Below are 15994 nucleotides of genomic sequence, written 5' to 3' on the forward strand. Positions count from 1 at the left end.
TATATCAAGTAGGATCCCGCAAAAGGGCAAGCACAACAAGCCTATGCTTCAGTATTCATCCTATCTATTCATTTTGTTAATCTTAAATTCCAAGTTGCATTTCTAAAGTTATTCTTGAAAATGCTCAATGACATTTAAAGGTGAGAAGAAACAATGTGTGACAGATAATTTCTCCATAATATAAACCATGCCATGATGGCACATTGGGCCCTCAACTTCTGTAGGCACTTGAAACACTCATGTGTGTTCAGTTCATAATGTGGTCAAATGTGGTCATTGCTATTACTTTGGTCTTTCAGATCAACCAAAGTGTTAACTGAATACTACATTTCACCAATCAGATGTAGGACTATCTGCCTGAAATCACAAAATGTCTGACCAAATAGCCTACCAGTTTGAATTGCATTATAGATTACAAAACGTATGCAATCTTAACTGTTAAACTTCTTGCAGACTTTTGATTACATTTTTTAAATGATTGCATGTAGATGGAATCCATAATTACATTAATAGGTGGGAGTTTTTCCACAAAGCATCACCCATGGACATGGTTACGACTTTTTCCACCCGAATAACCTGGCAATGTTTCCCTCCCCCCAGTCAGTGCTGTCCAAATTGTTTACTGCAGAGGTAACCAGAGATTTCACCACTACAACAGCAGCTAATTGGTTTTTGCCAGACACTCTCCTGGTCAATGGGATGCATAATTCATCATCTCTGTGTTCATTATTCATAGCTTAAGGGACAACTCATACTGTGCTTTATCAAAGAACTGTGCCATGCATATACAACATTGTTCTGAATTTGTGTTTGGTTTACAATATGATTTCATTTTAGATGCCCTGTTGAATCTTTAAAATAGTGTTGTTGAGACAATCTCGAATTAAACAATGATAAACCTTTGCCTGGATTCTAGAAGTTAAATGGATAAGAGTATCAACGTTCAAGACTTCAAGGAGAAATAGAAACTAGGTACAGTTCAAGTCGGAAGTTTACATACACTTAGGTTGGAGTCAACCATTCCACAAATTTCTTGATAACAAACTATAGTTTTGGCAAATCGGTTAGGACATCTACTTTGTGCATGACACAAGTAATTATTCCAACAATTGTTTACAGACAGATTATTTCACTTATAACTCACTGTATCACAATTCCAGTGGGTCAGAAATGTACATACATTATGTTGACTGTGCCTTTAAACAGCTTGGAAAATTCCAGAAAGAAGCTTCTGATAGGCTAATTGACATAATGTGAGTCATTTGACATAATGTGAGTCATTTGGAGGTGTACCTGTGGATGTATTTCAAGGCCTACCTTCAAACTCAGTGCCTCTTTGCTTGACATCCTGGGAAAATCAAAAGAAATCAGCCAAGACCTCAGAAAAAAAATTGTAGACCATAAGTCTGGTTCATCCTTGGGAGCAATTTTCAAATGCCTGAAGGTACCACGTTCATCTATACAAACAATAGTACGCAAATATAAACACCATGGGACCATGCAGCCGTCATACCGCTCAGGAAGGAGACGTGTTCTGTATCCTAGAGATGAACGTACTTTGGTGCGAAAAGTGCAAATCAATCCCAGAACAACAGCAAAGGATATTGTGAAGATGCTGGAGGAAACAGGTACAACAGTATCTAAACTCAGCAAAAAGGGAAAGGGCCCTTTTTCAGGACCCTGTCTTTCAAAGATCATTCATAAAAATACAAAATAACTTCACTGATCTTTATTGTAAAGGGTTTAAACACTGTTTCTCAAGCATGAACCATGAACATGCACCTGTGGAACGGTCGTTAGGACACTAACAGCTTACAGACGGTAGGCAATTAAGGTCAAAGTTATAAAAACTTATGACACTAAAGAGGCCTTTCTACTGACTCTAAAAAACACCAAAAGAAAGATGCCCAGGGTCCCTGCTCATCTGTGTGAACGTGCCGTAGGCATGCTGCAAGGAGGCATGAGGACTGCAGATGTGGCCAGGGCAATAAATTGCAATGTCTGTACTGTGAAATGCCTAAGACAGCGCTACAGGGAGACAGGACGAACAGCTGATCGTCCTCGCATTTGGCAGACCACTTGTAACAACACCTGCAAATGATCGGTACATCAAAACATTACACCTGCGGGACAGGTACAGGATGGCAACAACAACTGCCCGAGTTACACCAGGAACGCACAATCCCTCCATCAGTGCTCAGACTGTCCACAATAGGCTGAGAGAAGCTGGACTGAGGGCTTATAGGCCTGTTGTAAGGCAGGTCCTCACCAGACATCACAGGCAACAACGTCGCCTATGAGCACAACTTCACCATCGCTGGACCAGACAGGACTGGCAAAAAGTGCTCTTCACTGACGAGTCGCGGTTTTGTCTCACCAGGGGTGATGGTCGGATTCGCGTTTATTGTCAATGGAATGAGCGTTACACCGAGGCCTGTACTCTGGAGCGGAATCGATTTGGAGGTGGAGGGTCCGTCATGGTCTGGAGCGATGTGTCACAGCATCATCGGACTGAGCTTGTTGTCATTGCAGGCAATCTCAACGCTGTGAGTAACAGGGAAGACATCCTCCTCCCTCATGTGGTACCCTTCCTGCAAGCTCATCCTGACATGACCCTCCAGCATGACAATGCCACCAGCCATACTGCTCGTTCTGCAAGACAGGAATGTAAGTGTTCTGCATTGGCCAGCGAAGAGGCCGGATCTCAATCCCATTGAGCACGTCTGGGACCTGTTAGAACGGAGGGTGAGGACTAGGGCCATTCCCTCCAGAAATGTCCAGGAACTTGCAGGTGCCTTGGTGGACGAGAGGGGTAACATCTCACAGCAAGAATTGGCAAATCTGGTGCAGTCCATGACGAGGATATGCACTGCAGTACTTAATGCAGCTGGTGGTCACACCAGACACTGACTGTTACTTTTGATTTTGACCCCCCTTTGTTCAGGGACATATTATTCCAATTATATTAGTCACATGTCTGTGGAACTTGTTCAGTTTGTCTCAGTTGCTGAATCTTATGTTCATACAAATATTTACACATGTTAAGTTTGCAGAAAATAAACGCAGTTGACAGTGAGAGGACTTGCTTTTTTTTTGTTGCTGAGTTTATATCCACAGTAAAACGAGTCCTATATCGATATAACCTGAAAGGCCACTCAGCAAGGAAGAAGCCACTGCTGCAAAACCGCCATAAAAAAAACATACTACGGTTTTCAACTGCACATGGGGACAAGGATCAAACTTTTTGGAGAAATGTCCTCTGGCGTGATGAACAAACATAGAACTGTTGGCCATAATGACCATCGTTATGTTTGGAGGAAAAAGGGGGAGGCTTGCAAGCTGAAGAACACCATCCCAACCGTGAAGCACGGGGGTGGCAGCATCATGTTGTGGTGGTGCTTTGCTGCAGGAGAGACTGGTGCATTTCACAAAATAGATCCAAAGCATACTTCCAAAGTTGTGGCAAAATGGCTTTAAGGACAACAAAGTCAAGGTATTGGAGTGGCCATCGCAAAGCCCTGACCTCAATCCTATAGAAAATGTGTGGGCAGAACTGACAAAGCGTGTGCGAGCAAGGAGGCCTACAAACCTGATTCAGTTACACCAGCTTTCTCAGGAGGAATGGGCCAAAATTCACCCAACTTATTGTGGGAAGCTTGTAGAAGGCTACCCGAAACGTTTGAGCCAAGTTAAACAATTTAAAAGCAATGCTACCAAATACTAATTGAGTGTATGTAAACTTCTGACCCACTGTATGTAAACTTCTGACCCACCCACTTCTGACCCACTGAATGTGATGAAAGTAATAAAATCAAAATAAACCATTCTCTCTACTATTATTCTGACATTTCACATTCTTAAAGTAAAGTGGTGATCCTAAGTGACCTAAAACAGGGAATATTTTCTAGGATTAAATTGTGAAAAACTGAGTTTAAATGTATTTGGCTAAGGTGTATGTAAACTTTCTATGTCAACTGTATGGGGAGATTACTCCAAAGCTGTATTTGGTGACCTTGTCTGGAGTCAGTTCCATCACATATAGTCTGCACTCAGCTCCATTGAGACTGAGTAGCCTACCTGTCAGTCTGAAATCTGGACCTTCCGTGACATTCCGGTAACCTTCCTCCAGTCAGGATCCTTCTGGATAGTGCTATCCGGAATCCTTGAGACGTCCCTACACTAAACCTAACCCTAACCCCTACCCTAAAGCAGCAATCAACAGTAGAAGCAATAACACTCCCTGTTTGTTTCAGTAAAAGCTGAGAGATGGGGATGGAGAAATGTAACCACTCTCAAATAAACAGAGCTATGGATGCAAGGACTGACCATGTATGATATCAAAATTGTACTTTTAACCATGTTTTGAGGCTATATAGTGTTTGTTTATATTTACTTTGTTTACAGACATTGGAGTAAATCAAGCTCATATTTTGGGTTCTGATGGTGTACGACAGTTGAACTCAGCTCAAGAGGCATTTATAAGTAATATCCTTCAAGAATCAATGGGTGCATATAATCAATTCATATAGTCCAAAAATAGATGTAGCAATTACTGATTAAGACACTGCGGAGCAGGCGCAAGATATGGGTTGGAAAATATTATTCAATGCAGGGATGGGATTTGCCACTGTACTCCAAATGTTACCTAAACCTTATGTTACCTTATTCAGACCCCTTGATTTTTTTTCTACATTTTGTTACTTTACAGCCTTATTCTAAAATGTATTTAAAAAAAATCCTCAGCGTATCTACACAATACCCCATAATGACAAAGCAAAAACTGGTTTTTAGATATGTTTACAAAAACAGAAATACCTTATTTACATAATTATTCAGGCCTTTTGCTTTGAGACTCGAAATTGAGCTCAGGTGCATCCTGTTTCCATTGATCCTCCTTGAGGTGTTTCTACAACTTGATTGGAGTCCACCTGTGGTCAATTCAATTTATTGGACATGATTTGGAAAGGCACACACCTGTCTATATAAGGTCCCACAGTTGACAGTGCATGTCAGAGCAAAAACCATGACATGAGGTCAAATGTTTTGTCCATAGAGGTCCAAGACAGTATTGTGTTGAGGCACAGATCTGGGGAAGGGTGCCAAAAAATGTATGCATAATTGAAGGTCCCCAAGAACACAGTGGCCTCCATCATTCTTAAATGGAAGAAGTTTGGAACCACCAAGACTCTTCCTAGAGCCTTCCACCCGGCCAAACTGAGCTATCAGGGGAGAAGGGCCTTGGTCAGGGAGGTGACCAAGAACTCGATGGTCACTCTGGTAGAGCTATAGAGTTCCTCTGTGGAGATGGGAAAATCTTCCAAAAGGACAACCATCTCTGCAGCACTCCACCGATCAGACCTTCATGGTAGAGTAGCCATACAGAATCCACTCCTCAGAAAAAGGCACGTGACAGCCCGTTTGGAATTTGCCCAAAGGCACATAAAGACTCTCAGACCATGAGAAACCATGAGAAACCTCATTTCTGCCAGGATGTCATATGCAACCAGAAGGGAAAAAAACCTCTATAGCACCTTCACTCCACACACAGAGACGCGTATAAAGCTCCCTCTCGCCTTCCATTTGGAAAATCTGACCATCATTCTATCCTCCTGATTCCTGCATAACTATAGCAGAAAGTACCAGTGACTCGCTCACTACGGAAGTGGTCAGATGACGCGGATGCTACGCTACAGGACTGTTTTGCTAGCACAGACTGGAATATGTTCCGGGATTCCTCCAATGGCATTGAGGAGTATATCACCTCAGTCACCGGCTTCATCAATAAGTGCATCAACGACGTCATCCCGGAAGTGACCGTACGTACATATCCCAACCAAAAGCCATGGATTACAGGTAATATCAGCACTGAGCTAAAAGCTAGAGATGCTGCTTTCAAGGAGTGGGACACTAATCTGGACCCTTATAAGAAACCCCACTATGCCCTCAGACGAACCATCAAACAGGCAAATAATCAATAAAGGACTAAGACTGACTCTTACTACAATGGCTCTGATGCTTGTCAGATGTGGCAGGGCTTGCAAACTATTATGGACTACAAAGGGAAAGCCTACTAGAAGGGCTAAATGCCTTTTATGCTCGCTTCAAGGCAAGTAACACTGAAGCATGCATGAGAGCACCAGCTGATCCGGATGACTGTGTGATCACGCTCTCCATAGCCAATGTGAGCAAGACCTTTAAACAGGTCAACATTCACTAGGCCGCGGTGCCAGACGGATTACCAGGACGTGTACTCAGAGCATGTGCCGACCAAATGGCAAGTGTCTTCACTGACATTTTCAACTTCTCCATGACCAAGATTGTAATACCCACATTTCAAGCAGACCTCCATAGTCCCTGTGCCCAAGAAAGCGAAGGTAATCTGTAGCACTCACATCAGTAGCCATGAAGTGCTTTTAAAGGCTGGTCATGGTTCACATCAACACCATCATCCCGGAAACCAACTCCAATTTACATACCGCCACAACAGATCCACAGATGATGCAATCTCAATCGCACTCCACATTGCTCTTTCCCACCTGGACAAAAGGAACGCCTATGTGATAATGCTGATCCCTGACTACAGCTCAGCGTTCAACACCATAGTGCCCACAAAGCTCATCACTAAGCTAAGGTCCCTGGGACTAAACATCTCTTTCTGCAACTGGATCCTGGACTTCCTGACGGGCCACCGCCAGGTGGTAAGCGTAGGCAACAACACATCTGCCACACTGATCCTCAACACGGGGCCCCTTAAGGGTGTGTGCTTAGTCCCCTCCTGTACTCCCTGTTCACCCACGACTGCGTGGCCAAGTACGACTCCAACACCGTCATTAAGTTTGCTGACGACACAACGGTGGACCACCGACAATGATGAGATAACCTATAGGGAGGTCAGAGACCTGGCAGTGTGGTGCCAGGAGAACAACCTCTCCCTCAACATGAGCAAGACAAAGGAGATTATTGTGGACTACAGGAAAAGCAGGGCCGAGCACGCCCCCATCAACGGAGCTGAAGTGGAGAGGGTCAAGAATTAAGTTCCTTCGTATCCACATCACCAAACGATCACGCTCCAAACACACCAAGAAAGTGGTGAAGAGGGCACGACAATGCCTTTTCCCCCTCAGGAGACTGAAAAGATTTGTCATGGGTCCCCAGATCCTCAAAAAGTTCCACAGCTGCATCATCGAGAGAATCCTGACCTGTTGCATGGCAACTACTCGGCATCCGACCGTAAAGTGCTACAGAGGTTAGTGCGTGAAGCCCAGTACATCAATGGGGCCAAGTTTCCTGCCATTTAGGACTTATGTACTAGGCGGTATCTGAGGAAGGCCCAAAAAAATGATCAAAGACTCCAGTCACCCAAGTCATAGACTGCTTCTGTACAGCAAGCAGTTCGAGCGTCAAGTCTAGCTCCAAAAGGCTCCTTAAGACTCTGCCCCGTAGCCATAAGACTGCTGAACAATTAATCAAATGGCCACCCGGACTATTTATGGTGGTGGAGAAAGTATCCAATTGTCATACTTGAGTAAAAGTAAAGATAACTTAAAAGAAAAGTAAAAGTCACCCAGTAAAACACTAGAGTAAAAGTCTAAGTAGTTTGTTGGAAATATACTTAAGTATCAAATGTTGAAGTATAACTAATTTCAAATTCCTTATATTATGCAAACCAGATGGCACCATTTTAAAAAAATACAGTTAGCCAGGGGCATGCTCCAACACTCAAAGATTTAAAAATTAAGCATTTGTGTTTAGTGAGTCCGCCAAATCAGAGGCAATAGGGATGACCAGGCATGTTGTCTTGCTAAGCATTCAAAATGTATCAAGTACTTTTGTGTATGGATGTATGGAGTAAAAAGCACATTAGTTTCTGTAGGAATGAAGTGTAGTAAAAGTTGCAAAAGTATAGTCAAATTAAGTAGATTCCCAAAAAAACTACTTAAGTAGAACTTAAGTTCTTTACACCACTGAATATTTGTATTGATACCCCCTCCTCCCCACCTTTGTTTTTACACTGCTGCAACTCACTGGTTTATCTATGCAGTCACTTTACCCCTACCTACATGTAAAAATTACCTTGACCTGTACAGCCAGCCGCTCATTGACTCAGTACCGGTACCCCCTGTATATAGCCTCATTCTGTTTTATTAATTTAAACATTAGTTTATTTTGTAAGTTGTTTAACTGCATTTTGTTGGTTAAGGGCTTGTAAGTAACTCACGGTAAGGTCTACAGCTGTTGTAGTCGGCACATGTGACAGATTTGGATAAGTGTCTGCTAAACTGACAAAATTGAAATACTGCTAATTTTTTCAGAAAACTGCCCTTTCCATCCTCATCCTAGCTAGCAGTAGCCGTTATGGAATGGCACGTCGCATTGAACTACTAAGGAGCTCATACTACCATTCCAAAATGGCTGTGGTGACTAGCTTGCTGGAGAACAAAAAGGGCAGTTTTCCAAAACATTTGCTGTATTTCAATCAATGTTTCAGTGTGGATAAAGGTAACATTGAGTACAGTGGCATTTTCCAACCCATATCTAGCACCAGTTCCACAGTGCCTTAATGTAACCATCATTGTGTTCAGACCTCAGTGCAGCTCAGTGTAAACAAGCGTAAGAGTAGGGTCAGAATCTTCTGGCAACATCTCCCCCAGTGTACCACCACAGAGACACGGGACCACAGGTATGACCACACCTTTATTTTTCTCAGGCTAGAACTCAATTAACAGGTGCTGGATTGGCAGAACTCCTAAACCTGTTACTATCAAAAAGGAATACAAATTATTACCAACAAACTGATCTACTTGTGTACTTACATTACCAACATCACACCACTCCTATTCCACAATCAAATTCTCATAAGGCCTTGGAAAGAACCATGGAGGAACATTCCCCAGTACCACAGATGACTTGGTTATTAGATCCCCGAGATCCTACTCTGCTACCTTGTTTCCAATTCCCCAGCCAAAAACCCTCTGAGACAGTTACACTTGTCAACTATCAACAGGCACAGTCTTAAAAGCAATCAAAGCATCCATAATCAATTGACGACCTGATGAAAACCAAACTGTGCTAGCCTAAAAACTCTTGATTCAGATAGAGCTCAGGTGTAATCATTTAGCAAACAATTTACTACGCCCACAAAATGAGTTCCTGTCAGGCCCATACATGGAGTTCTTGCAAAGACAACATTCCAACATACATTTTTAGATGAGACAGCTATGCCCATATATGGAGTTCCAGTCAGGGGCACCATTCCAACATGAATATTCCCCTATTAAGACTGTCAGCTCCTGACAGAAGGAGATTACCAATGCTGCTCACTCATAATCTATCACAATAAGGTGATCTGTTGTTAGATGGAACTACAGTATAATAGAATTTGAATCTGGTCCTCATTGCAAACGATTACTGTTACAATTTTCTGATCACGTCATTTTTGTTTCTTACCTTCCAATTGCTCCTTAAGGTCTTGGCATCTTTTCAAATGTTTTCACCAGATTACATCATGTGCAGAGAGACCTTTTGCTTCTGTATCTGGTTGAATTTGGGGCTCACGAGTGGAGCAGCGGTCTAAGGCACTGTGCTAGAGGCTTCACTACAGACCCTGGTTTAATTCCAGGCTGTATCACAGCCAGCCATGATTGGGAGACCCATAGGGCAGCGCACAATTGGCCGAGCATCATCCGTTTTAGGGTTTGGCCGTAATTGTAAATACGAAATTGTTCTTAACTGACCTGCCTAGTTAAATAAAATAAGAGGTATGCCTATAGAGTAACATGTTACATTTTATAAACATTGGTATGAGAGGAAAAGGTCATTATAAGGACTGATTTTTAAAATTAAATTGTAGATCTGCAAGCATCATAAACCTGTAAGTCTATATAAGTTAATAGGTTCACATGCCGGTTGAAATTTAATGTGGTGTCAGTATATTTTGTTTTCCTAGAAATAGCCACGTCTGGTTTGTGTCTTTATCTTTCCATTTTAATTTGGTAACATTCCCGATAGCTCTATGTGAGGAGATCAACAGTGAACAGTGGTAGGAGTGTTTCACTATTAGCCACTAGGTGGAGGTAGCCTACAAAATACACCAGTGGGACAGTTACATAGCGTTTACTTGTAAATAGAAAAACAAATGAACTACTATTAGTATCAGTGTTTATGTTGTACATTACAGGCAAATGAGCAATACCAAATCACATATTTCACCATCTGCATCCCTGAGGACACTGTTCTGTTAAAAGGACATACATTTCCATATTTTAGAATAGATACTGCATTCAGTCGTTGAAAGCCTATTGGTGAAACAGACATTATGACAAGTCCAAAAATCTTATTTCTTTCTGTTTTTTGCTGATGAATATCCCATAACATACCAGAAACCATTAATTATCTGGATAATGTCAGCTACATGAACTCTGCACCATCGTTGAAGTCAAGGCACACGGCAGAAGTCAAGACATCTGACAGACTTCACAAACACTTTCAAGCCCATCCCCAACTACTCTATGCCAACCTACATAGCTAGCTTGTCTATTGTTCCTGTAAGTGCACTTTCCAAGAAATTACTTTTATAAAAAGATAACAGACCAACAATATGAACATACTACAAGACATGTTTGTGTATTTTCCAACATGTATTTGGTAATAGTAAATACATTTTGCATCTACAGTTACTCACTACTTTGTTGAGTTTGCATGGTCCATATTAAAGCAATATAGTATTTTTCACATTCAATATTTAGTACTGCATAACAAAATATGGTGAATATTTGTTTCAAAAAACAATTACTAATAATGACAAGAAACAGACCCCCAAAAATAATGTGTTATATCTTACTTAAAAAACAAACAAACAATCAGATCAAGAGATTAAAGGGAACGTTGCTGTAGCCATTCAATGCAAAGGTTTATAAAAACAGCATCCATTCAATTCAAACTTTCAAGTCAAAAAAGCAGAATTCTGGAAAAACTGAGAAGAACCTTGTTTTTACACAACTATATACACAGTATTCTATACACAATATTCTAAACTGTACAATGATATTTAGCACTGGTGGGTGATTAAACAAATGCAGCTGTGTCAAAATAATGTTTCATACTGAACATCATCTGTATAACTATAAAAGGCTTCTCTATAATTATAGCCTCTCTCTGTCATGCAGCTCCAATGAGGCCTTTGCCCTTCCAACTCACTACCACTCTCAAAATTCCCCTCAGACAATGTCCTTGTCAAACTCACACACAAAGTACATGGTGGGATGGCAGGCCACATCTGTCCAGTCCCCCGCCGCCATCATCTCAGCACAGTCCTCGTCCCTGTAGGCATTGTTGGGTTCTCCTTCCCTCCACTTGCTGAAGGTGCTCATGGGGGAGCGATCCACGTAGGTGAAATGGCCCTCACGGTCTATGTCGTTGATGCCAATGTACACCCGGCTCAGGCCCGCCTCAGTGATGTACCCAGCGATGGCCGCGTTGGCCCCCTCGTCCTTGGGCATGGCCAAGTGTCCACCCCTTCCCTGACAATAGACCTCTGCATCGGTGTAGCGTTTCTCCTCCTTGACCAGTAGATAGACCTTACTGTCAGTCTCTTTGATGCCGGCGACAGCTGCAGGGGAGGGCAGTGCTGAAAAATGAGCACTTGTATTTCTATAATCACACTGACATATATACCCAGCATTCACATTGTGGAATGGAAGCAAACAAAGCCAAATGGGCATTGATGAGAGTGATACTGAAAGGAAACTGATGTCTTTACCTCTGCGTTACTCTTTGGAAATTCCTAATTCAACATTCATATTTTACTATAAACCAGACATCCTAAAAGCGTACCAGTTTTGATGAACTTCATCTCATTGGATAACTGGGCCACTAGGATGTCCATCTCACCAATCATCTTCCTCAGGGGTGTGCATTCACATGGAACACCTGATGAGACAAAAGGAATGCATATTTTCCATACTCTTGGTGGACTTATTGTTAACTAGACCTGTAATGTTTCCCCAAACAAATACATGTTGTACCTGGATCACCATTCAGACCCATTGGCCCAGGATCCCCCATATCTCCTTTTAAACCTGAGTGTGGAAACATTGTCAAAGTACATGGGAAATATGGTAATGCATCCCAAAACACTGTTGTAAATGCATGTTCTTCTGTTTTTTTATTCCTACCTTTGATTCCACAGGGGCCCATTTTCCCATAACGTCCTATAATACCCTTATGTCCTTTAACTCCAGTATGTCCTGCAGGGAAACATGTGTTACTGTAACTAGGTTTTTGTGACTGATTTCAGAATCAAATGAATAATTGGGTTAAATAACAAAGCCTCCATGTGAGAATTTAATCTGTCTTCGATGTCAGCCGCATGATTCATCATCAACAGCTACAGTCAGCACCTGTCAGTGATTCAGGGGATTCTGGGTAACATTTCTCACACAACCTCTGACCTAAAGTAAACATTTTGTTGCTCTGGACTGCCAAGCAGCGAAGTAATCAGATCACAACATCCTGTAGGATAAATTCTTGTCAGTGCATACTGTGATCTTTACCCTAGTTTATAGACAATAACTGTCCAATTAAATAAACTCTAGAATCATGTTCTTAAGGGAAATGGGATTATTTTAAACCATTCTGAACTAAATCTGTATGGTTTCGTCTCTTGTAAAATGCATTTGTCCACAAATGTAATGAGGCACCACAATGAGAAGCCAAAGGGTTATCCAAATACCTTTTCCAAAGATCAATCAGAAGGGGTGTTTAAACAGATTTTCATGACAACCAAATTCTCAAACTGCCCTCAGCATTCTCTGAAACTGAAAAAATGACCACTCATATATTTAAAATCAATATATTTCTCAAGTTTCCCAAGCCTCCATAGATGAGTCATCAACATGTTGTGATATTGTGAGGGATGAAGCATAGCACCTGTACAGAGAGAATACTGCACATTGTATTTGTTTCTATTTTCAATGATGGATGCTTACCCATCTCCCCTAGTGGACCCAATCTTCCTGGTCTCCCAGGTGCCCCTTTCTCTCCCTTTTCTCCTGGCTCTCCTGTCAAATGGAGAGAAAGCTTCACGGATTAAAAAAAAACTTAATGAATCAACAACCTCACAACTCTGGAATAAGTGTATAGAGTACCACAGTCTGAGTCCTAATACCCATAAAACCAAGCGGTCAAACAGGGAAATGGTTCCAATCGTTTTTCCACCATTCATTTTTCCCACAGGGGATTTAAGAAACATTTAAATTAGGGCTGTGTTTCGTGCATGCTTACCCTGGTGTGATGTTTTGATAACCGTGTAAATCTCTCTAGGACAAGGTGACTTATCAATATATTCTCCTATACTTACACCCCAAAAATGAAATGCTAATTAGCTGCTAATGTGGCTATCATAAAGAACTACAAATGTCATGTCGAATCGAGGCAAAGGTAAGAATCTCTGGATTGACTATCTAATGTTAGCTAAACATAATAATTAATAAATTGGCTACATTTCTATAAATGGACAATTCTGTGAACTATCTTGTGCAAGTTTGAAATTGACACAATACCTGTTAGCAAAGGTGTCAGCTAGAGATGATGTGCAGGGATTTGTAGTTTTGATGCATACTTTGATGCTAAAAAGTATTTTTGAATCAGTGTAAATAGAGCCGAAAAATTGATAAAAGTTACCTTGTTTGAGAGAGATTTACACGGATATCAAAACATCACACCGGGGTAAGCCTACACAAAACACAGCCCTTATTTTAAGCTTTTCAACAAAAAAAAAACTACACTGTATGGGGAAATGTAACTTTGGAAAAACAATTGGAACCATTTCCCTGTTTGACCTCTAGGTTTTATGGGTATTATGACACCTCTACTGTGGGGCTCTACTGTGTCTACAAAACATTAGGAACTGGATCCCTTATTGATGTCACCTGTTAAATCCACTCCAATCAGTGTAGATGAAGGAGAGGAGACAGGTTAAAGAAGGTTTCTTAAGCGTTGAGACAATTAAGACATGGATTGTGCATGTGTGCCATTCAGAGGGTGAATGGGAAAGACCACATTTTTTATTAAGTGCCTTTGAATGGGGTATGGTAGTAGGTGACAGGGGCACTGGTTTGAGTGTGTCAAGAACTGCAATGCTGCTGGGGTTTTCACGCCTAACAATTTCCTAGGTGTATCAAGAATGGTCCACCAACCAAAACATCCAGCCAAGTTGAAATAACTGTGGAAAGCATCGAAGTCAACATGGGTCAGCATTCCTGTGAAACGCTTTCGACGCCTTGTAGAGTCCATGCCGAACGAATTGAGGCTGTTCTGAGGGCAAAAGGGGGGTACAACTCAATATAAGGAAGGTGTTCTTAATGTTTTGTACACTCAGTGTATATGCCTTTGAGTCCTGGGACGAGGATCTGGACGGAGCATGGTTCGTCTGACATGTGCTGTCCATGAGTTGACTCCATCAGGGTCAGCCCCAGCAGAGTGATAAGAACACAAGGCATCAGCTCCTCTGCTCTCATCCTGCAACATGGACGGGTTGATGGACTGAAAGACATTTAATTAGATATTCACTGACTGGCAAACACACACACAAAGAGACACCAGGAGAGCCGAGGTAAGACTGATTGGCAGACAATTGAGAAAATACAATGTTCGCACCGTGGTACAATTATTGCAGATATGAGCAATGATTCTTCAGGCCTATTTGATCGTTTGCTTTCATACAGTACATCACAACAACTGATTTTAGACCTCAAATCAACTATCACATCACTCAGTACAAAACAATGTGATTGACAACTTTTCCTGACCTATGACCAAATGTTCTTCCCAGGCTTAAATTCCCTTACAGTGCCTTGGAACATTCTAGATGAAACAAGAAAGTGTTGTGACAGATCGCATACATACAAACAACATTCCCCCCACCCCACAAATTGTTTTTTTTACCAAGCTTGCTTTGTCATGGCATACACAGCAAATAATGTGGGTTAGGAGTCACATCAATAATTCTACATTGAACCTACCTTTTGTGTTGTTTTCCAGATTCCAAAGCAGCAAGTAGCTTTAGTTTGAAGATTTTCCCAAATTGTCCTTGTGATTTTTAAGAGGCTTGCACACTGGTGGTCTTTTCAAAGGATTTCATTTTTCCTCCTCAGGACCATAGAATGTGTGTGAAAGGCCTTCCATAAACAGTTTCACAGATAAAGCCAGGGGCAGCTGGGGTCTCAGAGATAATTGGATGGGAAAGTGTGGGGGTCACTGACATCATCCACATCTGGGGTGTATTCATTAGTACGATTCCGTTGCAAAATGTTTGGTCTGTAGCAAAACGTTTTGCAACGGAAATTGTTTACCGTTTACTCTTGGAACCAAACGGAAGCAAGCAGAGCAAACGGAACAAACGGGGAGCGACCAATATGAATTTGTCCACTAGAAAATATTGTCTTCATTTCAACACGCGGCTTCTGAAGCATAGAATCAACGTCGAACGTTACTATATTTGAGTTCATTTTACATGGCCCGGTGCTCCTGATGAGAGGAGTTGGTCGTTATCGACCATGTTATTGGTTCTTAAATGGACTCTCTACCCACGGACAGGTGGTCACAGGTGTTTGTGCGAATAATTTTGGTCATATTCAGCATTGCAGATATGTTCTGGGATGAAAAAAAGGCTAGTATTTGCTAGATGAATGAAAGAACAGTCAAAGTTACGTCATCCAGCAATAATATCTGTGTACGTAACGCAACCCAAGTCAAGTTAGCGAGCAAATTGGCTAGCCACGTTTGTCTTAGTCTTAACTAAATGTTTGCATGGTTTGTTAATCCAATAAAAAAAAATGTATTGGTTATTGTTTGTGTGTGAAAGTACGTAGTGTGGTGGCTGTAATGGATTTGGATATCCTCAATTTAAGATATGTTTTAATGTTCAACAGTTTCTGTAGTGCTGACTGACACGACTTTGTGCAAATAGACCGTTGACAATGGGAAATGCCAATTC

At 41.6% G+C, this 15994-nt stretch overlaps 1 protein-coding gene across 3 annotated transcripts; it reads right to left on the reverse strand.

The window, feature by feature from the left end:
* Positions 1–10097: 10097 nt before the first annotated feature.
* LOC110498122 (collectin-11) lies at positions 10098–15199 on the reverse strand. 3 transcript variants are annotated; one of them, XM_021574719.3, is made up of 7 exons: positions 15021–15199; positions 14387–14541; positions 12987–13058; positions 12174–12245; positions 12024–12077; positions 11833–11928; positions 10098–11608 (listed from the first exon to the last, which is right to left on the reverse strand). In XM_021574719.3, the coding sequence occupies exons 2-7, from the start codon at positions 14514–14516 to the stop codon at positions 11217–11219; spliced, it is 816 nt and encodes a 271-aa protein (XP_021430394.1). In that variant the 5' UTR covers positions 14517–14541; positions 15021–15199; the 3' UTR covers positions 10098–11216. The 3 variants fall into 3 exon arrangements, with proteins under 3 accessions (XP_021430394.1, XP_021430392.1, XP_090065787.1); XM_021574717.3 differs by having other exon boundaries at positions 10098–11626; positions 15021–15193; XM_090209661.1 differs by lacking the exons at positions 14387–14541; positions 15021–15199 and adding an exon at positions 13681–13766 and having other exon boundaries at positions 10098–11626.
* Between the last annotated feature and the right edge of the window lie 795 nt (positions 15200–15994).

Source organism: Oncorhynchus mykiss, chromosome 19 (genome assembly GCF_057628025.1).
Source record: "Oncorhynchus mykiss isolate SJ-2025 chromosome 19, ASM5762802v1, whole genome shotgun sequence".
In the NCBI taxonomy this organism is placed as follows: domain Eukaryota; kingdom Metazoa; phylum Chordata; class Actinopteri; order Salmoniformes; family Salmonidae; genus Oncorhynchus; species Oncorhynchus mykiss.

What these genes read in the sequence shown, in the direction of transcription:
- LOC110498122 (XM_021574717.3), bottom strand. Translation starts at nt 14,516, where the DNA reads ATGAGAGCAGAGGAGCTGATGCCTTGTGTTCTTATCACTCTGCTGGGG. An exon ending in CCTCGTCCCAGGACTCAAAG is followed by an intron (nt 13,059 to 14,386) that starts GCATATACACTG and finishes TCCATTTGACAG; the next exon opens with GAGAGCCAGGAGAAAAGGGA. An exon ending in GGGTCCACTAGGGGAGATGG is followed by an intron (nt 12,246 to 12,986) that starts GTAAGCATCCAT and finishes GTTTCCCTGCAG; the next exon opens with GACATACTGGAGTTAAAGGA.